The 24,707-nt window shown below is 38.3% G+C and overlaps 1 protein-coding gene across 1 annotated transcript in view; it reads left to right on the forward strand.

Moving 5' to 3' along the window:
• Positions 1 to 222: 222 nt before the first annotated feature.
• LOC121381896 (protein XRP2-like) overlaps positions 223 to 24,707 on the forward strand; it is a 31,712-nt gene continuing 7,227 nt past the window's right edge. The window contains exons 1-4 of the mRNA XM_041511298.1: positions 223 to 408; positions 19,710 to 19,827; positions 21,087 to 21,178; positions 24,365 to 24,537. Of these exons, the coding sequence (XP_041367232.1) occupies positions 329 to 408; positions 19,710 to 19,827; positions 21,087 to 21,178; positions 24,365 to 24,537 (463 nt within the window). The 5' untranslated portion in view covers positions 223 to 328. The remainder of the gene's footprint in view (positions 409 to 19,709; positions 19,828 to 21,086; positions 21,179 to 24,364; positions 24,538 to 24,707) is intronic.

Consider the following 24,707-nt stretch of genomic DNA (forward strand, 5'->3'; position numbering starts at 1 on the left):
TCTCTCAATATCTGCGTGGTCCTTAACCATATGTCTGACAACATATAACCGTAAATAAAATGTGTTGAGTTCGTCGTTACATAAAATATTTCTTTCAGTCAGTTCACTAAACTACAAGTAATGTACCGGTATTCCAATTTACCACGATTAGCCAAACGAACACATCCGAGTTATTTTTGTCCAATCAAAAACTGAGCATTCTTTAATGTGAAGCTGTAAAAACTTGCGTGCTTGCATGTTTTGACATTATAAAACTAGCACAAACATGCTTTGATTTTAAATTATCTCATCAATGAGAATACTTTCTCCCTAATGAATTTAACCAGACATGGGTTGTTTGTTTTCACGATTTTTTGGTAGTAGACAACCACTGGAGGAGGTAGAAGATGAGAAACCGGTATATTCTTGGTAAGGTTGCATTCGCCGGATTCTGTATTAATAATTTCATTCATAATTTTCATCATGAACATAAATTCATATTTCAGTATTGTTTGTTAAAATATTTTTAACATAGCAGGCTGTCTTGACTGACGAAGTAGGTTTATAGATATGGGCGGGATAAGAACATTTGCTTCAGTAGGTTTTTCGGGTGGTTTTTTTTTTTATCCGTGGACCAATGCAGACGTTTCTGTTTTCAATACATTGTTTGGGATCCATGACGTTTCGCCCCCCAGCCAGTTCGCCCCCGAATAATGTGTCGGTTCACCCCCACGATGTGCCAGTTCGCCCCCAAATCGTTTCCAGCCAAAACAACACCTGTTGAAATGGTATATTTTTCAAAACACTTACTTTTGTTTTTAAGTTTAACCACGTTTTTTTGAGGGGGCTGGAACAGACTATAGGTGGAAAAAAAACATAACGCAACAATATCAATATAAATAAATTTTCTTTATTAAAATAATTGCACCTTTCTTTCCTTTCAGCACAAACTTCACATATAATATTTATTACAAGCAATACAGATGTGGAGGCACTGAATAGGAGACAACAATTAATGACGTCATTACTTGACATAAAAATGACGTTAAACATATTGAGCACTACATTAACAGCACAAAGAGGAGAACCACACTAGAAACGTTTTTGAATATCACAGATATTGTTTTCATAATCCATAGAGTTTTGCACATTCCTTGAGAAGACGACTGGCCGACATGATCTCCTGCTCGTAGTCATCCCAAAGCTGGAATAATTTCCCCTCCAAACTGTTTCCCGCCTTTCTTATTCTGCGTTTTAGTTTCCCCTCAAAAACCATCCTTGCGTGTAGTGGCAAGAGAGCCGCCTCCTTATGTAGTAGCTCAATCAATGTGTACAGTGATTGCTGAAAAAATTAAATAAAAAGGTATATATATAACAAGAGCCCACTACAAAAGAGTAGTTTTATCAATAATGTTACCTTGTTCTGGGGTGTCGTTAAACAACAATAATAATAATAATAATAATAATATAGCTAGCAATATATGGACAAACTTGTGTAACTGTCATTGAATCCAATAGTTACCTTTGTATCGCCAGACTTTACGTTCAGGCGTCTGTGCCACCCCTCCACATCGTTATTAGTTCTTATGGGCTGCTGAAACAGACCATGTCTCCGGTTTCCATATCTCACTGTTCAGCCATGTCCCTTGTATGTATTCGAGAAGATTATTCAGGGCTGGAGCTGTACCCACTCTCTCGCGGAGCTTCCTGAATGCAGGGCGGATGTGTTCCGCGGGAAGGAAATTCAGCGCCATTGCTTGTCGTATAAACTTGTGAACGCTATCGTCATTCCTGTAAGCAACCTGAAATTAAATGCATACTTATTAAATTGGCGTTTCGTAATATGTATGTATATATATATATATATATATATATATATATATACTCTTCAAAAGAAGAAACGCAAAACCACATTGTCGTAACATTTGGAGAATTGATTTAATTATTAAATGGTGAGTCCGATAATTACCAAATGTTGCAGGATTGTTCACAATTCACTCTAGTCCATTGTGAGTAAGTGATAGGACACACCACCAAGGTCAAGGTCATCTGGAGTCAATACCGGGTGTGGCCTCCGCGTGTGTTGACAACTGCCTGGCACCGCCTGCCCATTGAAGCAACCAGAGTACGGATGATGTCCCGGGGGATGGTGGCCCACTCGGCCTGCAAGGCTGCTGCCAGCTCGGGCAGGGTCTGGGGCTGTGGTTGTCGCTGTCGGAGGCATCGGTCCAACTCGTCCCATAGATGCTCAATTGGGTTCAAATCCGGTGATTTCGATGGCCAAGGAAGGACATTAATGTTGTTGTTCTGTAGGAAAGCCGTTGTGAGACGTGCTGTGTGAGGCCTGGCGTTGTTATGTTGGAACACTGCGTTGGCGTTGGCCATAACTGGAACGATGTGTGGCCGGAGGATCTGGTCAATGTAGCCCTGTGCATTCAGGTTGCCCTGCATGTGGACCAGGTCAGTTCTGCCAGTGTGTGAGATGGCTGCCCACACCATGACACTACCCCCGCCGAATCTGTCCACTTCCTGCACGCAGTTTGCCGCATAACGTTCACCACGACGCCTATACACGCGACATCATGACGTCGGAGCAGAAATCGGGACTCGTCACTGAACCACACCTGTCTCCGTCGCAGTTGAGGCCATTGTCGATGAATCTGGCACCACTGCAGTCGGAGTCGACGGTGTTGTGGTGTTAAGATGACACCTCGAACTGGACGTCTGGCACGAATTCCTACCTCACGTAGGCGGTTCCGTACGGTCTGGTCGGATATCCTGCGCAAACCTGGTATTGCTGTGGCTGTGGAGGTGGCAGTAGTCAATCGTTCCCGAAGGTGGCGTACCCGGATGTAGCGGTCCTACCCGGGGGTAGTGACCCGTGGTCGACCGGATCTAGGGAGGTCACGTGTTGATCCATGTTGCTGGTAACGGTCCCACAGTCTGGAGATGGTGCTTGGGGACACATGGAATGCCCTGGCAACGGCCGTTCTGGATTCGCCTGCGTCTAGTCGGCCGATGGCATTGTTTCTCTGCGGTTCACTGAGACTTGGCATGTCCTGGATTGTCAACTGTCGGCCAGATACAGAGGCCAGGCAAGCGAACACCCTGCACTTTTATACTGTCGGTGTTCATGTTGCACGTGCAGACAACGCACGTGCTGTGGTGACATGGTTTGCACGTGGCTGCGTTTTTGCGAATATTCACATTTTGGAACTTTATTGTACAGTAGCTGTGTTTTATTGAATGTAACCGTGGGAATGTGTTTGGGACATGCAATGACCTTATATTCACAAAGCATGAACCGGTAGGAAACATAAAATCGGAGTTATAACCCATTTGTACCCTTTTGCGTTTCTTTTTTTGAAGAGTATATATATTCTAAAGATGCATCATTTCGAAGATAAAATATTTATACCTGTAGTCCAAGTTCTCCTACTTTTTGGTTCACGGCCTGCGCCCAGTGAAAGCCGCATCCACGGATCTGTACAGCTGGAAAAGGCCTTCCACACTGCGCTTTCCAAGTCTGTAACCATGACCTCAACCTTTGGATCTCCAGGAAGACGCCTTTTCAGTTTCTTCAGAATGTGATAAAAAAAAGTATATCCTCAACTACAGTATTATATATACTCGAGTAGTCGCAAATAAATAATAAATAAATAAATAAATTGTCATTACGAATCAAAGCGACAAACACCTTCAACCGACATCAAAGTACCATGATTACGCCGATATATGTATAGCGCGATAACTTGTGAATACCGTTCCTTCTTCTCTTACATATTTACTGATTGGGTTTATGTTAAATCCTGCCCACCTCAAACTCACCTCCCCCACGTAAGTTAAATTAAGTTTCACCTTTCATTTTAAGAACGTGTTTAAACCAATTATACTTACCTGATTTAGTTTTTTTATTTGTCTTTGCGAAATCTGTCATAGCTGTTCTTCCTCTTTAAAAAATATCAGTTTCGATTTCCTGTCATATCTAAATATATCTATGCATTTGGGGTGGGGGCGAACTGGCTGGGGAGCGAAACGTCTGGTTCCCCATTGTTTGTAACTGCATGTATCACGAGAGATTACGTTGCTATCAACCTGAATATTAACAAGGAAGTGTCTTTTTTTTCTATCAATATTGAAAATGATTCAAGTCAACTTTATGTTTTAATTAAAATACCACAAATATTTTGCATGTTATCAGTTTTTCTGAATGCTATATTTTGGTACTGATGAAATGCCTCACATAGCGAAATCCAGGTATCATAAATCCCTGCAAAGTTATCGTCTGCAACACTGCTGACATCTGACCTGCCAAAGTTAGATGATATACCACGTGATCATTACACTGAACAATAAAAGTTATGGCAGGCTAGTTGGGTTACCTCTTATATCATTCACAACAAAGTTCTTTTCAGTAATTTCTGGTGGGGGCATCAAGGTGGTTTGGTGGAGTTATATTTTTTGTAGTTACGGTGGCAATCCGAATTTTGGTGTCGTTGCAGTGTTCGAGATTAACGATTTTTACAAGTTACAAACATTTTATTATTTATTTTCAGAAGAAGATTTTGATGTAAATTATTTCACGGAGTATAGACCCTACATGACCATAAGAAGGACAGAAAAATAGACAACCAATGAAACTGTCGAAAACATATGACATTTATCAAAATATACCGGTACTCTTCTCAAAAAAGAAACGCATAGGCGAAATATTCATGGAATTATCTCTTTAATACAAAGTGGCATAATTTCGTTACTTATGATCGTATCACAGTAAAATTTGACATGAGTATGTGACAATGTTCTTGCTATGGACTGGCGGCAGTGGAGGCGTTTTTGTCACCAAACAGTGTCGCACGAGGGTGCTGAAATCAGTATGTTGTGTGGCCACCAGCAGCAGCAATCACTTGCGCGACATCTCCTTGGCATAGACTGAATGAGTCTTTGAATCCTGGCACGTGGAATCCTAGCCCATTCTTCCTGCACTTGCACGTGACAGTTGCAGAAGCGTCTGAGGCTCCGGGTCACGCTGGCGTACACGTCTGTCCAGTTTGTCCCATAGATGTTCAGTGGGGTTGAGATCTGGCGATCTTGATGGCCATGGCAGCACATTAATGTTCTCACTCTATAGGAAGTCCATCGTTACATGTGCCGTATGCGGCCTGGCATTGTCCAGCTGAAAGAGTTCTCTTTGTCGATCCAAAATGGGAAGCATGTAACGGCGAAGGATTTCATCCCGGTAGCATTCAGCTGTCAGGTTGCCTTGTACGAACACAAGTTCACTTCTGCCGGTGTATGAGATGGCTCCCCACATCATGACACTCCCTCCACCGAATCTGTCAACTTGGGCGATGCAGTTGTTGGCAAAACGTTCACTGCAGCGTCTGTAAACACGTTGTCGTCCATCACGTCGCTGTAGAAGGAAACATGACTCGGCGCTGAACCATACTCGCTGCCAGTTTCCCAAGTTCCACCCCTGTACATTCGTGCACCAGCGAACATGTAAATGTCGATGTTGACGTCGCAGGACGGAGCCAACATACGGTCTCCTAGCCTGTAAACCAGCTTCTCGAAGTTGGTTCCGAATAGTTTGTGCAGACACCCTTCTCAAACCAGGTATGCGTCCAGCAGTGTTCATTGCTGTGGCAGTGCGGTGACGCAAATACAGAACCCGGATGTAGCAATCTAGTGCTGCAGTTGTTATGTGAGGTCTTCCACTTCTGGGCCGGTGTTCAGCTGATTGAAACTGCTGGTACCTGTTCCAGAGACGTGAAATGGTGCTCTGATGGATGTTCATGTGGCGTGCGACTGCTGACTTCAATTCACCAAACTGGAGGCGGCCTATTGCAATGTTTCGATTTGGCAGGCTAAGTCTTGGCATCTTGTAACTCGTCTACATCAAAATGGAAATGAGGCATCATTGCAATCATTGCAGCTTTAAATACCCATCACTACCCCAATGTTTTCCCCGAGTTTCATGTGCATTCACCAAAATCTGACCATTTCATGCCGATTTCCTGGAATTGTCGCACGTGTGTTAAATTTGTTGAGGGTGCATTTGGGCATGCTGTCCCATTCCAGGAACATTAACAAACATGGTCATTCAGAAACATTGTACAAAAAAATGATATTTTGTAAAAAAACCCCAAAACTTTTCTTCTTTGTCTATCACCTATGCGTTTCTTTTTTGACAGAGTATATAGCGGTAACATCTGTAAGAATTAGCGGCTAGTTTTTTTGGAGGAAAATTTGATGTTCATGAGAGATTATCAAAGTTTTACACAATGAACTAATTATGTGACTTGAGAAAGGTAAAGTATTATTGTATATATGTACGAAGTATTGTTTTTATTATATTTAAATATTTTGCTAATCGTATCGAAAACATATGACGCCAGGATATGAGAGGAACTCTTGAACTAAATTACTAATTTTACACCATCGTATTGCAAATTTGAACCGATTAACAGTATCATTTTACGTTTTTGTTTGTGTCACTGTTTGCAAAGATTGATGACAGACACATGCACCATAATTTTTGTTGGGGGTTTTCTGGTAGGACATAGCCCAGTGGTAGAGCACTTGCTTGTGGATGGTCAGTCTAGGATCAATCTCCATCGGTCTGCCTGTTGAGCCATTTCTCCTGCCAGCCAGTGCACCACGACTGGTACATGTATGTGTGTATATCAAAGGTTGTGGTACAACATGTATGTCCTATCCTGTCTGTGGGATGCTGCAATAAAAGAGTGAATTCTAGCCCTGCCCTGTTTATATCGGAAAACAAGCACCATGATGTAGACTCTACATAGTGACATTGATAAAACTTAAAAACTTGTGTGGGTGTAAGATCAAACCATTTTGAACTGGTGATGGATCCATTGTTTTGTTGCAAACTGAAGTGTAACCAGTTGCATGTTCTGTTAATTAACTGACTTAGACAGCCCTTGGTTTCCATGAAAAAACTAAAAAATCAACTGAATTAGTGATGTCATATTGTATGCGTTATCTAAATGTTTGTTGAGCTTGCTATCTATACAGGCCTGTACCTAGGAGGGATGTGAGGGTGAAATATGCTTTTAAAATAACATTGCATACATAGAGGTTATTACCAGTGTTTTTCGGTATTGTCAATATCATGTAGTATATATTACTATTAGGAATAAACATTGTATTATGCTCGCATAATACATTATTTTTATTCCTAATACAGTATATGATATTGACGATACCGAAACACACAAGGGTAATAATCTCTTTCTTATATAATCACAAGCTTAATACAACATGTTTTTGTAAACTGTACACGCAACTTTAATTCCAATCCTCCATTACTAGATATTCAAATGATGTAAGAATATCTTGAGTGTTCTGGAAAAACCTAGTATGTCTGATTTTGGTCAAAATTGGGTTAGGACCATTTTTGGACTTACTAGGTTTTACCTCATCATATAACACATGTAAGAATAAAAAATCATCTGTGGTTTCATGAATTTTGTAATGGTAAAACCTAGCAGGTCCCGAGTATTGATTCATTTATTCAGCCAAAACATAGCAAATTGAAGTTGGGGCATTGTTCTGATACTTACTACGTTTTTCCTCAACACATTCCTTACTATTTGTATTGGCAAAACATAGCAAGTCGAACTGGCCAATCATGACGCAGGAAACACAATGAGGAAAGCCCCAGAAATCCTTGATTTTATAGGTAGTACTAAACCAAAGACTTCCGGCTGGGTCAAAGTTCGAGGTGCACCCAACTTTTGATAGAGAAGTGAACACCACAAGTCCTGTGATTGGTTATAAATGTGAGTGTGTTGGTTGTAAAAAAATAATAGTTTCATCTGGCTAAAATAAATATGCAATTTTATTTCATCTAGTACCAATGTGTCAAGTAGCCTTGTGCTTGAAACATGTATGGGGTACCTGTAAATAAAAGTACTCGAATTTTGTGCGGAACTAGGGTAGTCATAGACGCTACCCGTTATCTCAGAAACAAGCAGCTTGACCCCCATTTTTTCTGATTCACTTTAAGTGTGAGGGGTAGTAGTATTTATATCCGTGTCGTTTATATCGATTGATACGCTGCAGGTAGGAGTTTTAGCTACATATGTTACTATTGTCGTCTATGGGATTTGATTTGGTAGTATACACCCTATAGATTTTGTTGATCTGTGTGCCAGGGCCAGCAAGCACACTTCAGCAGTAGTTATGCACTACAACGACTTCCACTTTTTTTCAAGATGGGCATAGGACCCGCCAAAGCAAGAATCTGCAGTTGCCACTACTGGGTAGCATTTCCGAAGTTGAATTCCGTAAGGGTTGTCGATCACTCTTTTACAAGCAGAATTTTGGTGATGAATTTGCAGAAGTCGAATTTTTAAAGCCAAAGTTTGATATCCTGACATTTCCGGGAATAATGGTGGAGCCGAGAGGCATCCCTGCAGTGAAAAAACAGAAGCTCCTGAAATTAGCAGTTTTGTCCCTGCAAAGAAGAGGTTTTGGTTAGATCTTCCCAGTAATGATGCTAGCCACGACCTTGTGGAGGCATTTGACTGATGTAGCCATCAGTGGGAATTATGTAACCCCCCACCCCACCCCACCCCACCCCACCCCACCCCGTCAGGCATTCAATCAACACTACACCAAAATCCTTGACAACCCTTACTAGGTTTTTCCTGGCGGGTGGCCCAATAAAACTAAAATGTCCTATGTGTAATGATTAAACGGCTGCTGAAGTAAAAACTTCTGACTTTGCAAGACTGCCAAAGTGCACTATAAAGGGAAAGCTCTTGAGTGAAAATATCTGACAGAGCACTTTTCCATGATTGATTAATCCATTAGATTTTGGGACATTTATTTTTATTGTGCCACCCTGTATAATTATGGAAAAATTGGACTGATGTAATCAACATTTTGATGTAGCCGGGTTCAAATTGGTCTTTTGGGGGTAATAATTGAGAGGGGGTTTCAAATGACTGGTTGTGTATTTTATATTTTGTATTTGCCATGGAGTTCAGTTAGATCGGCAGTTTGTATTTTTTTCAAGATGTGTGGAATAAAGAAACCAATTTTATTGACTTGCTAGGTTATTGTTGATAAACTGTGCCGTAACTGTTTTCATTCAAGGCTGGAAAAACCTAATACGTCAAGTTGCGATGGAACTGTCAAAATAAAAACAAAAACATGTTTTCCCTAATTTACTCTTCCTAAGTGATGAACAAATAATCAAAAAGCAAGTTGTTTTGATAAGTGGCTGCTTAATCCTGGCAGGGTGTAGTTTTCGGTCAATATCTCAAATTCAGATTTTTCTGACTTACTAGGTTTTTCCAGAAAACTCGAGATATGTGGTGCAGTGTCTTTTTGAATGGAAATGACGTCAAACTGGAATGACGTCATTTTGAGTGTCCTTACATCAAAATAAACTAGTACATAACGTTTTTTGTTTTTTTGAACGTTTGACAGCTTTCAGTGTAAAATTGCTATTGAAATGTTTTTATTTGATAACTATGAATACATATGTCAATTATCGATTGTCACCCTAGTACATTTGCTTAAATGTCAATAAACCTAGTGCCATGACCTCGATTAATTTACATCTAATTTGCAAAGTTATCAAATTCTTAAAGTATGTAATCTGAAAAATATCACATACTTTGATTGCACTGAAAATGTAAGATATTATTTGATAAATGTATTTATTACATACCTATTCAATCTTACTATAGTGATGAAGACATTTTGAAACCTTGTGATAAATTTATTTTGCATCGCACATACATTCGATCTGGACCAGATCTTTTAAATGGGGAATTCCCTTTTTATTTTTACAAGTTTCAGTTTGCTCATTTTATTTACTGACATGTTCGAGATTAACGGTATCCCAATATCCCGGGGATACCAGAATTTAATTTTGGATACCAGACTTCAAGAACCCAGTATCCCACCGGGATACCATATACAATAATACTAAATTCTCAGGTGAGATAACAGATTTTGAAATGTTAGTATCTAACAGATACTGCCCAAAAAATTTAATCTCGAACACTGACTGACGTCATATATGATATACAAATTACGTCAGATCATATTTGAAACATTACACAAGGCTGCCGCAGACTATGTTTGATTCTTAACGTTAAGTAAATCCATGAAATGAGTTTTGATCATAGATTTAACAAAGTGTTGTTATGACGTTAAATTAAAAAACGTTTTTGTAAAACATAAAAGAAGGTATGTAATAAATATATTTTTACGTTAAATTTTTGACAAAATTAATTACTCTTGTCATTTCTGTATGATTTTATAACCCTAACCCTAAACATAACCCATTTTCTTTCTGGGGGAGGCCCCTCCATACCCCCTGTTGACTGTGGTTGCATTCAATTCCATAGAGCCGTATCCCAAAATTTCTTTCTGGCAGAAACACTTTCGTGGTATATATTCTTGTGCAAAATAAACTTGTATAATAAATAGGAAGCGAAAACAACTTAACGTTATGTGAAGTTTTTGATATACATGTACATGTCATAGATTTTTTGATTATCGCAGTCTGGAAATTCCTAGAAACTGCTTTAAAAAATGTTCACCCTGGAAAGTGCTTGAAACTTATTTATTGGTATTTTTGTTTCTATATTTAATAATAATAATTTAGGAAATGTATTTATAAATAATCATGTTTGACATCTTGTACCTAACTATATTCTTCATACAATGGTAGTTATAATGAGGTCGACTCCTATCAGTTGGTCAGCTATTAGAATATATTGTATACATTGAGAAGGCATGGTCACTACAGTTTTAGCGATCACACAAATGAAAACAAACTGATTGGTTGAATACATATTATAGCTGTCAACAGTCTTGTGTCTGACGTTTGTGTGCAGTGTTTGACAAATGTTTGAGTTCTAAAGTAACTAGTCTTCAAATAACTATTTCTCGTTCTAACCAGTGCATCACAACTAGTACACCAAACGCTGTGGTATGTGATATCCTATCTGTAGAATGGTGCATATAAAAGATCGCTTGCTTCTAATGGAAAAATGTTGCAGTTTTCTTCTTTTAAAGTTATATATGTAAAAAATTGTCGAATGTTTGACATACAATAGCCATTGATTATTAAATCGAGCTCTAGTGGTGTTGTTGAGCAAATCAAACCTTAGCCCTCACAGAAGCTTTGGCTATAGTGCTCTATGCAGGGGTCGAATTTAAGTTTTTGGGGGGCACGGCAAGTGTTGCCTTCGGTTTAATAAAAAAAATTAGGGCACCAAGGCACAGGCCTCGAAATGGCCTGTGGCCAGATCGTCAACTGCGACCAATGTCCCATGTGGGCAACTTAAATATTAAAAAAATAATGGTATTAGGTTATAAGCTCTAAGAAAGATCGCCCACATAATATTATTTGGGCGATCTTTCTTAGAGCTATAACCTATGAGCCACTATTAATATTTGTATTCCACATTAAAATCTTACCATAATTTGCCAACATCAATTATTATTTTTTGGGCCACCATATGTTTTGGTGAGTTTCGAGCCCTGAAGGCAAGTTGGAATGGCACGAAGGAAAACTTACTTTCTATCAAGTTTCTGAGATAAAAATTATTTTACCTTATGGTCTTGGGCTCTTAATGTTTATTTTTGATACAGATATATGCCATAATAATGTATTTTACAAAGTTAATAACATGTAGCATATATGCTACAGTTTCCTTAAATGCCCAATGTAGCAGATATGCTACATTATTAAAAGTATGTACAAATTTATGAAAATTAAAAAAAAACATGGAAGTGTTCAATGTACACTAACACCTGTAAGTTGAATGAATACGATAATTTTTGGTATATATTTTGAGTACTTGGGCACTAGAGGGTTAAAATAAATGAATGTGTCAAATACGCGAGCACAGCTCAAGACTTTATCCTTCCTGCACCCCCTGTAGGATGACTATTTCTCTCAGGACTGGCTTGACAGGATGACGCCACTAGAGTTGCAGCACTACAATATTGAGCCTGTACATGGGTTTATAGTTATTAATCAGTAAAAAGTTTCATTTCCATCCTTTTGTGTGTATATCCATCTGTCATACATAGTTTTCCGTATCTTTTTTTTCTCAATGCCTTGAGATATTTCAAATAACTGTATAACATGACCATTACATAAGATTCATGTTATTTTAGAAACTAAGCACCACATATTTTTAAAGTGTGTACAGTAATACAGTGGACTCTGTCTAAACCGGACTCACTTCGTACCGTCGAAATAGTCCGGTTTATATAGAGGACCGGTTTAGACCGAGTTCATCTAGAGTTATGATTCTTGAAGGATCAACAACTCGCGATCAATAATGAGATTTGAACTCATGGATGGTTGGGAAACACAGTCATTCAAGCCAGACTTGCAATCGATTATTTCACAAACATAAAAAAAATATACTTAAAGGGACATTCCTGAGTTTGCTGCAATTTTAAAGATATTATTCACTAACAGAGTCTTTTTAACGACTGTAATTACATATCAAATATAATTTTCTGCATAAAATATTAGTGGTTGCATATTAAACGTGTTTCTGGTCGTTCTAATATTTGTACTAGGTTAACTTTAATTTTATTTCCTAAAACATTATTTATTCATACGTACAGAATTATTTGAATACAAAATCCAGATCTAACGGCCTACCGCAATAAGAGTAAACTTCACACGAGTGCGATTACATTTTGTATTTGATCTTGCGACGGCATCCTGATTACTCGGCAAGTGACGATCATTGTTCAACTAATTAAGCAGCCCGTCGTTCAGTCAAATCCCAATCCGGTGTAGACAGAGGTAATTAATGCATGAACAGTTCTTTCATTCTTGATTTCTGATCCGGGGTCCGAAGTAGACAATACAGATTAGGCAGAGATTTATACCTAAGAGATAAATGGTAGCTGGACAGGGCTTTAGAAATGGACCGGTTTACGCAGAGATCCGGATTACACAGAATCCGGTTTACCACTGTACCACTTTTTGGATTGAACACATTTGTTTTCCCAGTATGAGCATGCTTAATGTTTCTACGTACTGTTTCAGTCCTACTTTTGTCCTACTTTTTTCTTCTATTTTCCTACTTTTTCTATATTTTCAGTCCTACTTTTGTCCTACTTTTTCATAAGGGTGTGCTGGACAGCCTGCAGATGTTAAAATGGTAATGTCAAGGCAAGTCAGCGAAGAGACCAATTAACTAAATAAATAATAATATTATGAGTTAGTTTTGCTTATTTGTAAGTAAATTGTTGCTAACTACAGTATACTTCAAGGGATTATTTTTATGCTATCAATAACTAATGTGTTCAACATTCAGTTACTCACGGAAATGGGTATAATTCCGATATATTTGTCACTTGAAACACATGTCACTAATGAGTTTGTACAATGATCAATGAAAATAAAAACATTTGATATGATTTATGTTTTTTGTTTTGTTACTAGATACTTTTTAAAAACCACGATAAATCACGATTTAAAGGAAATGTATGTGTATATTATAATATAAGCACTTGATCTGTAAACGTAATACTGTAAATGTATTAATTAATGGGTTTTTACTTCACATTTTTGGATAGAAGAGGTTTTGTTATTAAAATTTAAAAAGTAAATCCTAATATTTAAACGTTAAATTTATTTATAATTTTATTTTTATTTTTATTTTAAATATTTATTAAATCTTAATATTTAGGGGATCACTTTAAAAAATATTTATTATTTTTCAGATATCTTAATATCTTTATTAAAATATACTATCTGTACTTTGATGGGTTCACCAAAATGAAGGAAGGAAATGTTTTTATTTAATGACACACTCAACACATTTTATTTACAGTTATATAACGTCAAATATATATTTAACGACCACACAGATACAGAGGAAACCCGCTGTTGCTGTGGGCTACTCGTTTTGATTAGCAGCAAGGGATCTTTTATATGCACCATTCCACCGACAGGGATCGATCCTAAACCGACCGTACATCAAGCAAGCATTTTTAACACTGGGCTACATCCTGCCCCCCTCCCGCACCCCCCCCCCCCCCCCCCCCCGGCACCAAAAATGAATGCCTGTGAATGACAAGACATTATCTCGAATTCTTGATAGTCCAGTTGTAAAACCTTTTTGTGCCAGATATATAGAGGGACGAAAGCATGCACAATGCTTTAATGATTAAACTTATATTTGAACTATAGGCATTTACAGCAACATGTTTGACTTGAAATCTTTTCTCTGCTGTTACATTGGTCTAGTGACATTGTGTTAAATGAATTGGATGTTTTTTCTCTGATTGTAATAAATCTTTAATAAATCTCATGTAATAATTACTTAAATGGTAGTCATATGAGTATTGCCTGATATACTCATATAAGTACATTTAAATAAAAATATACTCTGTCAAAAGAGAAACGCATAGGCGAAATATTCATGGAATTATCTCTTTAATATAAAGTGGCATACTTTTGTTATTTATGATCGTATCACAGTCAAATTTGACATGAGTATGTGACAATGTTCTTGATATGGACTGACGACAGTGGAGGCGTTTTCGTCACCAAACAGCGTCGCTTGAGGGCCCTGAAATCAGTACCTTGCAATCACTGCACAGCATCTCCTTGGCATAGAATGAATGTGTCTCTGAAACCGGGTATGTGGAATCCTAGCCCATTCTTCCTGCAGTGCACCTCTGTCCAGTTTGTCCCATAGATGTTCAATAGGGTTGAGATCTAGCAATCTTGATGGCCATGGCAGCACATTAATGTTCTCATTCTGTAGGAAATCCATTGTTACACGTGCCGTATGCGGTCTGGCATTGTCCTGCTGAAAGAGTTCTCTCTGTCGATCTAAAATGGGAAGCATGTGACGGCGAAAAATGTCATCCCGGTAGCGTACAGCTGTCAGGTTGCCTTGTACGAATACAAGTTCACTTCTGCCGGTGTATGAGATGGCTCCCCACATCATGACACTCCCTCCACTGAATCTGTCAACTTGGGCGACGCAGTTATTGGCAAAACGTTCATTGCGGCATCTGTAAACATGTTGTTGTCCATCACGTCACTGTAGAAGGAAACGTGAATCGTCGCTGAACCATACTCGCCGCCAGTTTCCCCAAGTTCCACCCCTGTACATTCATGCACCAGCGAACATATAAAAGTTTATGTTGACGTCACAGGACGGGGCCAACATACGGTCTCCTAGCCCGTAAACCAGCTTTTCAAAGTCGGTTCCAAATGGTTTGTGCAGACACCCTTCTCAAACCAGGTATGCATCCAGCAGTGTTCGTTGTTGTGTCAGTTCGGTGATGCAAATGCAGAACCTGGATGTAGCGATCTTGTGCTGCAGTTGTTATGCGTGGTCTTCCACTTCTGTGCCAGTCTTCAGCTGATTGAAACTGCTGGTACTTGTCCCAGAGACATGAAATGGTGCTCTGATGGATGTTCATGTGGCATGCGACTGCTGACTGCGATTCACCTAATTGGAGGCGGCCTATTGAAATGTTTCGATTCGGCAGGCTTAGTCTTGGCATCTTGTAACTTATCTACGTCGAAATGGAAATGAGACATCATTGCGAGCATTGCAGCTTTAAATACCCATCACTACCCCAATCTTTTCCCCAAGTTTCACGTGCATTCGCCAAAATCTGATCATTTCATGCTGATTTCCTGCAATTGTCGTACAACGTGCGTTAAATTTGTTTTAGGGTGCATTTGGGCATGCTGTCCCATTCCAGGAACATTAACATAATAACAAGCATGGTCATTCAGTACATTGTAAAAAAAAAACCCCGATATTTTGTAAAATCAAAAACTTTTGTTTCCTATCACCTATGCATTTCTTTTTTGACTATATTTGTAAATATTTATTTCATATATCCTTAAAGTGTTTAATAATTATGCTGTTTACTCATAAACCATTTTTTTTCTTTCTGAATTTATGCCAGCCAGTTTTGTCCAGGGCATTAAAGGGTTAAGGTGGTTGTTGAAATCTTTATCATTTGAGGCCAAATGGCCTTGCCATTTAACTTGCCAAATTTGAGTTCTGCAAGATTTACCATTTCATAAGAAACTGATGTACAGTAACTGACGTACAGTTACTGCATGCTACTAAACACACATTTGCTTGTGTCTGCCGTGGATATTGATTTTATCTCCAAAGACAATGGTTCATATGTGATTCTACACGTGTAATAAACTAATAGGACTGACAATTGCACATATCGTTTCTTTATTCTCAGGATTTCTGCGAGGAATTGACACTGGCCGAGAAAACAAATGTCAGTCTTTGGCTGATTTGGCGCGTGCTAGCTCTGCTGTTTTGTATAATATTTGATGTCTTTGAATATTGACTTAGTGGTATATTTTGAATTACATACATTGTATAGTACCCATAAATACATGTACCGGGTATGTTGCTTCCATTTTATTTTTATTTTCTAATTTTTTAGATTGTTTTGTTCTTGATTGTATGTAATGTCATCCTAAAACATGGGTGTGTTATCGCGCTAACATTATTTTAGTAATTAATTTAGGCAATGAAAGTCAAAATTCCATTAGTGTACACATGTTGTATGTATATATATATATACTCTTCAAAAAAGTAGGGTTCCCCTACTTTTTTTGAAGAGTATATATAACCACAGTTCATGCATCTTTAATGAGACAAACTTGGCCAGGGTATGCATATACTTAATTTACTATGCACTGCCTAGTAACTGGTACATATATCAATAAGTAACTAGTTGCAATTATCAATGTTTTCAGGAGAGTACAAACCATTTGCTGAAGGTGAGGAGGATATTATAGTAGCCTAAAAAATGTTTTAATCACATACATTTTTACTAAGGTGGAGATGGGCAGCGAGTACTCTTTGTACACTTTTAAAACTATCGGTTCCATTTGGTAACTGTGAGCTGCTGCTAAGTAATTAGATTTCCGGTTTGATGCATGCATGTACAGAGTTCAAAGTTCAGTTCAACTGAACAGATACAGGTACAAAAAAAACCTGTTTGTTTTGTTTAACGACACCACTAGAGCACTTAATCGTTGGATGTCAAACATTTGGTAATTTTGAATTATAGTCTTAGAAAGGAAACCTGCTTCATTTTTCCTTTAGTAGAAAGGAATCTTTTATATGCACAGACAGGATAACACATGCCACAGCCTTTGATATACCAGCTGTGGAACAGTTTATACTGTTGAGATTGAACACATGGTCTCACGACACAATCAAATATATGTAATTTATTTTTCTTGATTGATTTTGTACTGGCTTCCATGTTTGTTTGCTGTTGCTAGGCAATGAATGCGACAGACTGGCCACTATAAGAAGGTCAGTCTTTATGTGTAATTAGAATGATTAGAACCAGTTGTCTTTTTTTACCTCGGTGAAAATCAAGTGACACAGATAGACTTAATATGAAAATAGTTATTGATCTGGAAACAGAAATAACTGCAGCCATGTTTGCACAGTATCGTATAATTAAGTATTTCCTAAAATAGAAATTATTATCGGCTGTTTCTCCGTCATTTGCTCAGAGAGAGAAAAAAAGTCAGGACAGATTGTCCTAATTTAAAAGTAATCAATTATTGACATCATTTCCACTGTTTCCTAGCATGTACACATGCAGTAGGGTGAAGGACTAGATTCTTACCTGGTACAATTGATTAGATTGGTCATATAGCCTTCATTTATCATTCATTTTGGCATTATCATCAGGATGGAACTGATATACATGTACTAATGTAGAAGAATCTGTTGCCAAATAGTGTGTGGTATTAATGTTTATAGAAACCAAGTTCTATATCATTCATTTTGGCATTGTCATGATGGAACAAATATAGGCAGAAACAAACCGTTGTAAAATAGTGTGTTGTATTGTTTAAAGAAACCCAAGTTCTGGATCAAGGGAATTTAATTTTCCTTCAGAAGAACATGTACATGTATTAATAAGTACATGTATGTGTATGTATTGATTGTCGATCACCAGAAGGTGTCTACATACATGTGTATCTGTAATGTGTAAATACAGATGAGACATTTAATAACGTCCCAGTCATGTGGATCGAGTTAAACAAATCTGTGGGTTCATGTGAAGCAGTTTTATTTGCTGTAAAATATTGTTTTCTTTATTGGTGTTTTCTGCATCACCACCCAGAGTTGTGTAAAAGCAACGACCTGTGGGAATTTGCCTGTTCTACAGGAAAGAGCCACACAAATGAAGAACTATGTGAATAATATGTGGGTGTATGGTTTATGGTGTATGCGAAGAGAACCAGAACCATTACTGTGGATAAGATGAGTTTCTACTGTTCATTTATGGATTTACTATATACATGTATTTGTATTACAATGTACCATATATCTATTCCTTTGATCTACATTACATCAAATACAGTAACTGTTGTAGGATCGTGGTAAATAAAACTTGTAAATATTGATGATACTATGTAATAGAATCACTTCGTCATGAGTTTAACTACTGAAAAATGGGTGTTTTTTGCTCCAAAGGATCATTTCCATTTCGGAATAAAAAACCAAGGTAGGATATTGGACGTAGCTTTATAAGTAGTTTAATATGTTACTCACCATCTATCCCACCCCAACACACCGACTTGTACTATCGTTTTGCAACTAGTTTATCCAATGATTTTGAAAAGTGAAACTTAAATAAATATTACCATAAAAGAAAATGAAATTGTTCCAAAATGTGTTTCATGTGTTAAGTGAATCGTTAAATAAAACATTTCTTCCTTCTATATAGAGGATACTTCCCGAGTGTCTTATGATATCGTAATTTATCAGCACGAGTTGATAAAAGTATATTAAATCCGAGACTTGCAGAGGATTTTTATACTTTTATCAACGAGTGCTAATAAATTATGATATCACAAGACACGAGAGGGGGGTATTCTTTTTATCACCCATTATCATTCTGTTCATTTCCGACAATTGTAAACAATGTCAGTAATGTGGGTTGAATGTCACTATATTTGTCAGCAGTAGAGTAACAGTGGCATGACGTCACTAATGATAAATTTAGTGTTGAAACATACACCGTGACGTAACAAAAAGAAACGATATCTCCTAGGAGAATATCGCAGGAGATATCACAAATTATAGTGCCAGCGATATCTCCTTCAAAGTCAAAGGTTGTGGTGCTGTGTGTACTGTCTTGTCTACTGGACAGTCCACATGAAAGATTCCTTGCTGCTTGATCAGCGGGTGTATCTTACATGTGGCAGAAGCAGGTTTGCTCTATATATTAACTAAATGTCAAAATTGTGATATGAAAGTCAACAAATAGATGTAGTGAAAATAGAACGGGACATACCCCAATGGTAAAGCACTTGTCTGATGCGCGGTTGGTCTAGGATTGATCCCTGTCATTTGGCTATTTCTTGTTCTAGTGCACCCCGACTGGTTTATCAAAGGCTGTGGTACATGTGTATGTGCTATACTGTCTGTGGGATTGTGCATACATTTGTATAAAAGATCCCTTGCTACCAACGGAAAAATGTAGTGGGTTTCATCTCTAAGACTACATGTCAAAATTACCAAATGTTTGACATCCAACAGCCGATGATTAATAAATCAATGTGCTCTAGTGATGTCGTTAAACAAAACAAACAAAATGTATTAAAAATGTGCCGGGGTGTTATTAAATATTTCCTTCCTTTGTTTATCATAAATTTAATATTCTATTTTCTGTAGGGATCATCGGGAAAAGAAAAATATTAAGGACTACACAATAGAAAACCTGGACAATGAGACGGCAGGCAGACTTCCGGGCAGTGTCGGTGGAGAACAGTTTATCATCAAGAACTGCAAGGCAAGTGCTGGCAACTTTTCTTTTTTTATCAGACACCCTGGGTTGAATTTATGACGCCTGTTTATTTCTTACACGTATGTAACTACATACATTTACAATGCTTAAACACCTGTTTATTTCTTACACATATGTAGCTACATACATTTACAATGCTTAAACACAGCCTGCATTTAACACAAACAGGCTTCGTAAATTCAGCCCACTGTTTCTAGGCATGTTCTAAATATCACTGACAACAGGAAATGTTTTTGTAACTTTTTGAGGATGTATTTTCTCTTACATAATGTGGATATATGTTTTATCAGCTATGTTTGTAGACTGTGATAATCAGCACTATTCCACAAAGACTACATGTACATGTATGTCGATTTTTATTCCCAATTTTGGAGTAAAAAATTCATAATCTGAATATAAATAATTCCCATTTTTTATTATTATATAAAGATATATTTTGAAAACGATACCTAATTCTTTGACAAACACCCCTTCCCTCCCCTAACATGTTATAATGCAAAATATATAGATCTATTAATTTGAATAAATACATGTAGAGTATTACTCTTTTAAATTCTAACTTAGCTTAATGCAGGCTTCTAGAAAGTGTTTAAATCCACTAGCCATGGGATCAGTGATTTTAAACATTTACTAGCCATGATTAAAAATTCACTAGCCCTACTTTACTGTTTAAGTTAAGTTAATTTTACTAAATAATAGTAATGTCACCTAAAGAGGGAGAGAGAGCTTAAAAAGACTAACAATGGGGGTTGGGGTGGGATCAGGATATTCATATTTACAAAATAAGACTTTTTCTCTAGCCGTCTGGCATGGCAATAGTAGTTATTTACTAGCCCAACATTGAATATCACTAGCCATGGGTTGGGGCTACCATAATCTAGAAGCCCAGCTTATAATGAGATGTTTTTGAAATGAAAATGAATATGATGATAAAATTCCCAGTCATCAAGTCAAATTTGAGGAATAAAACCTTGGCATGTGAAGAATTTTTTTCAATTTTGCGTCTAGTCTAGTTCATAACATATTTTTCAATTGTACAATGAATTTAGGACATGATTTATTTGGTTGTAAGAGGTCTATTATACACAAAATGAAATTGGTTATTTGCGCTCTTCTTTTTTTTAGTAACCTATTATTAAGTTAATGGGTCAGGTAAATTTTCACTTACAAATCTTGAGACCTGTGTGTATTTTTTTTAGTACTGTTATTTTCCCCTTTGTTAATGAAATGTTTTCTTTTTTTAGGATTCCAGCATATACGTGTTTGACCACTCGGCTACAATATCGATAGATGATTGTGTAAACTGCAATATCTTCCTAGGACCTGTTAAAACAAGGTGAGAGTCAGGGCCCGTATTTTCGAAGCCATTTTAGCTATGACATATTGTAGCTAGTTACGAGCGAAATACGAATGTCGTAGATTTAAGATACGACAGATTTTCGAAGGTATCGTAAAGTTCTCTTAGTGTGTCATAATTTACGATATTTGTCGTAAACAAAAATGTGAACTCTCATTAAATGAAGATAGAAAAGATGGGGTATTTCTCGGTGACGTCATCAAGGAAATTCCCTCTAAACTTCATCTCTGTACAGCTGACTTGGCAGAATGGATATTATGCAAGTGTCCGAACCCCTGACAAAGAGGCCCCGTAAGGGAAACCTGGGTTCCACAGAATTGGAAATTTTAATTTCGGATGTGAGGAAGACGTCTAACATTATTTTCTCATCTTTTGGCTAGTTAACAGTGATTAGGCTAAAATTATTTGATTATGAATATTTTAGACCAGTGGTAAAGCCCTCGCTTTATGCGCGGTCTGTCTGGGATCGATCCCTGTCGGTGGGTCCATTAGGCTATTTGTCATCCCAGCCAGTGCACCATGACTGGCCGTGGTGCATATAAAATATTCCTTGCTACTAATGGTAAAATGTAGCGGGTTTTCTCATTAAGACTGTATATCGAAATTACCAAATGTTTGACATCCAATAGCCGATGATGAATAAATCAATGTGCTCTAGTGGTGTCATTAAACAAACAAACTTTAAAATGGATACAGCCTAAAGGGCCGTTCAAATATTTGTGTCAAAATTAGACATCTTCCCTCCCCCTGTAATAGGCGAGATGTAGCCCAGTGGCAAAGCATTCACTTGATGCGCGGTCGGTCTGGGATCAATCCCCATCAGTGGGCCCATTGTGCTATTTCTCGTTACAGCCAGTGCACCATGACTGGTACATCAAAGGCCGTGGTATGTGCTATCCTGTCTATGGGATGGTGCATATAAAAGATAGCTTGCTGTTAATCAAAAAGAGTAGCCCATGAAGTGGTGACAGTGGGTTTCCTCTCAATATCTGTGTGGTCCTTAACCATATGTCCGATGCCATATAACCGTAAATAAAATGTGTTGAGTGCGTCGTTAAATAAAACATTTCCTTTCTTCCTTCCTTCCTGGTACAAACTACATATATATGAAGGATGTATTGTCTTGGGGAGCATATGACAGGACATTGTTTCATGAGAGTAAGCATGACCTTGTCAAATATCCTTTTGACTGCTTTATGCAGAGATACAATTTTAATTTTGAATACAATAACTGCTTTATAATTCAAATTTAATGTGGCAAATATACTACTCAAAAGAATTTAAGGGTCAGACGATATTTTCGACATTATTTTCTGAATGTCAATTATATTAGCTAGACCATAATGTCACGCATGGTATTGTTCCATTTTGACGAAAGTGGGTCTAAGCAACCCATAAATGAATTAAAATCCACTGTCATTGACACTGTCGACTAGTTCTAATGGCGAAAACATGCTTACATTTGCACGTAAATTAGGGTGAAAGCGAAAGGTCTGCTAAGTGCCCATAACTTGCTTTTTCACAAAGCGCTTCATTTGCACGCTTTGCATGTGTATTCCATGTTCCCAATGCTGAATTTCCGTATAATTGGAGCTTGCGTTCGTGTACGGTGCACACTCCAAATTCGACAATGGTACGACGTCAACTGACTATCGAAGATCGAGGAAGGGCTATTGCTTGGCTTCAGGATGGCAACACGCAAAGAAATGTTGCTCTGAGACTTGGTGTCAGTCAGAGTGTCGTTGGCCGACTGTGGCAACGGTACCAAGCAACGAATTCTGTTCGAAATCGTCCACGTTCGGGAAGACCCCGAAGCACTACAAATAGAGAGGACCGCTACATCACCAATATGGCTCTACGTCAACGCACAACCACTGCACGCTGATTACGTGACAATCTGCGGACTGCGACTGGAACTCGAGTGTCTGATCAAACCATACGCAATCGTCTGAGTGCCAATAATCTACGCTGCTGTCGCCAGGCTGTTCGACCACCACTCCTACCACGTCACATAACGGCCAGACGTCACTGGTGCACACTTCATCTGCGGTGGCAACGTGTTCAGTGGGGTCGAGTGATGTTCACTGATGAGTCCAGGTTTAGTCTCCAGTTCAACGACGGTCGGGTTCGTGTCTACAGACGTCCTGGGGAGCGCTTTGCTGACATTAACGTTAGACAACGTCACCGGTTCGGTGGTGGCAGCGTCATGGTGTGGGGCGGCGTCTCTATCCACCACAGGACCCCCCTCTATGTGGTGGATGGCAATCTGAATGGAATCCGCTATCTGAATGAGATTATCCGGCCGTTGGTTCTCCCAGGCCTTCAGCAGATTGGCGGCGGGGCAGTTCTGCAGGATGACAATGCCAGACCCCACCGAGCCAGGGTGGTAACGGACTTTCTCAGACAACAAGGTATCGCCAGGATGGATTGGCCAGCATATTCGCCTGACTTGGCCCCAATAGAGTACGCCTGGGACGAATTAGGCAGGAGAGTTCGGGATAACCATGCCCCTCCGGCCAACCTTCATGATCTGGGTCAACTTCTTATGGCAGAGTGGCAGGCCATTCCCCAAGAGTTCTTCAGACGTCTGATCAACAGGATGAGGCAACGATGTGTCGAGTGTATTCGCGCCAGGGGTGGATTCACACACTATTAAACGAATGTTCTAATGTGTAAAATCCATGTTTGACAACCTTCAACTTTGACAGCATGTCATGTGACTTTCTTGTATACAGTGACGTTTATTTGTGGTTTTTTGTAAATATGGAACAATAAATAAAAAATTTGGTGTAGTTTACATCATAAATCTAATACACTCTGAAACTTATTTGGTTATAAATTTTTGACCCTTAAATTCTTTTGAGTAGTATAGATGTAGTAATGAATGTACCATTATACTTTGTTAGGCAGATAATTTGCCAACCTTTTAAATTTTTCTCTGAATTTAGAAAACATTCAGCACATATTTACATATGGCGTTAATCAGGGAACATTTTGTTAATATCGCGTCACAATTTGCAATGCAAGTTTCAAAGATGTTTACACAATTTTAAAACATCAAACAGTAGTTGGTAATCAATTTTTAATTGACCAGAAATATTGCTAATCAAGATTTTGAAAACAAAATGTTCCCTCTTACTATTTTGTTCTGTTTTTTTACTTCAGCGTGTTTATCCGAGACTGTAAACAGTGTCGTTTGATTGTGGCCTGTCAGCAGTTCCGGACGCGAGACTGCAGTAAGCTGGATGTGTTCTTGTGCTGTGATACGCAACCCATCATAGAGGCCACGCACGGGCTGAGAGTCGCGTGTTTCCAGTATTTCTACCCGGAGCTTGAAGGTTGGTTATTCTGTCATCTACAAAAGGTGAAATATAGGTTTTTAGATACTTATTTTAAGAATATTCACACACCAGGATCAGGCAGTGCTCGGTGTTATTTCCTACCTTTCTGCAAGTTACCAACTGTCAATATTCAGCGAATTCAGGCTTTATAGCCTAGCACTGATATT

Source organism: Gigantopelta aegis, chromosome 9 (genome assembly GCF_016097555.1).
Source record: "Gigantopelta aegis isolate Gae_Host chromosome 9, Gae_host_genome, whole genome shotgun sequence".
NCBI lineage: Eukaryota > Metazoa > Mollusca > Gastropoda > Neomphalida > Peltospiridae > Gigantopelta > Gigantopelta aegis.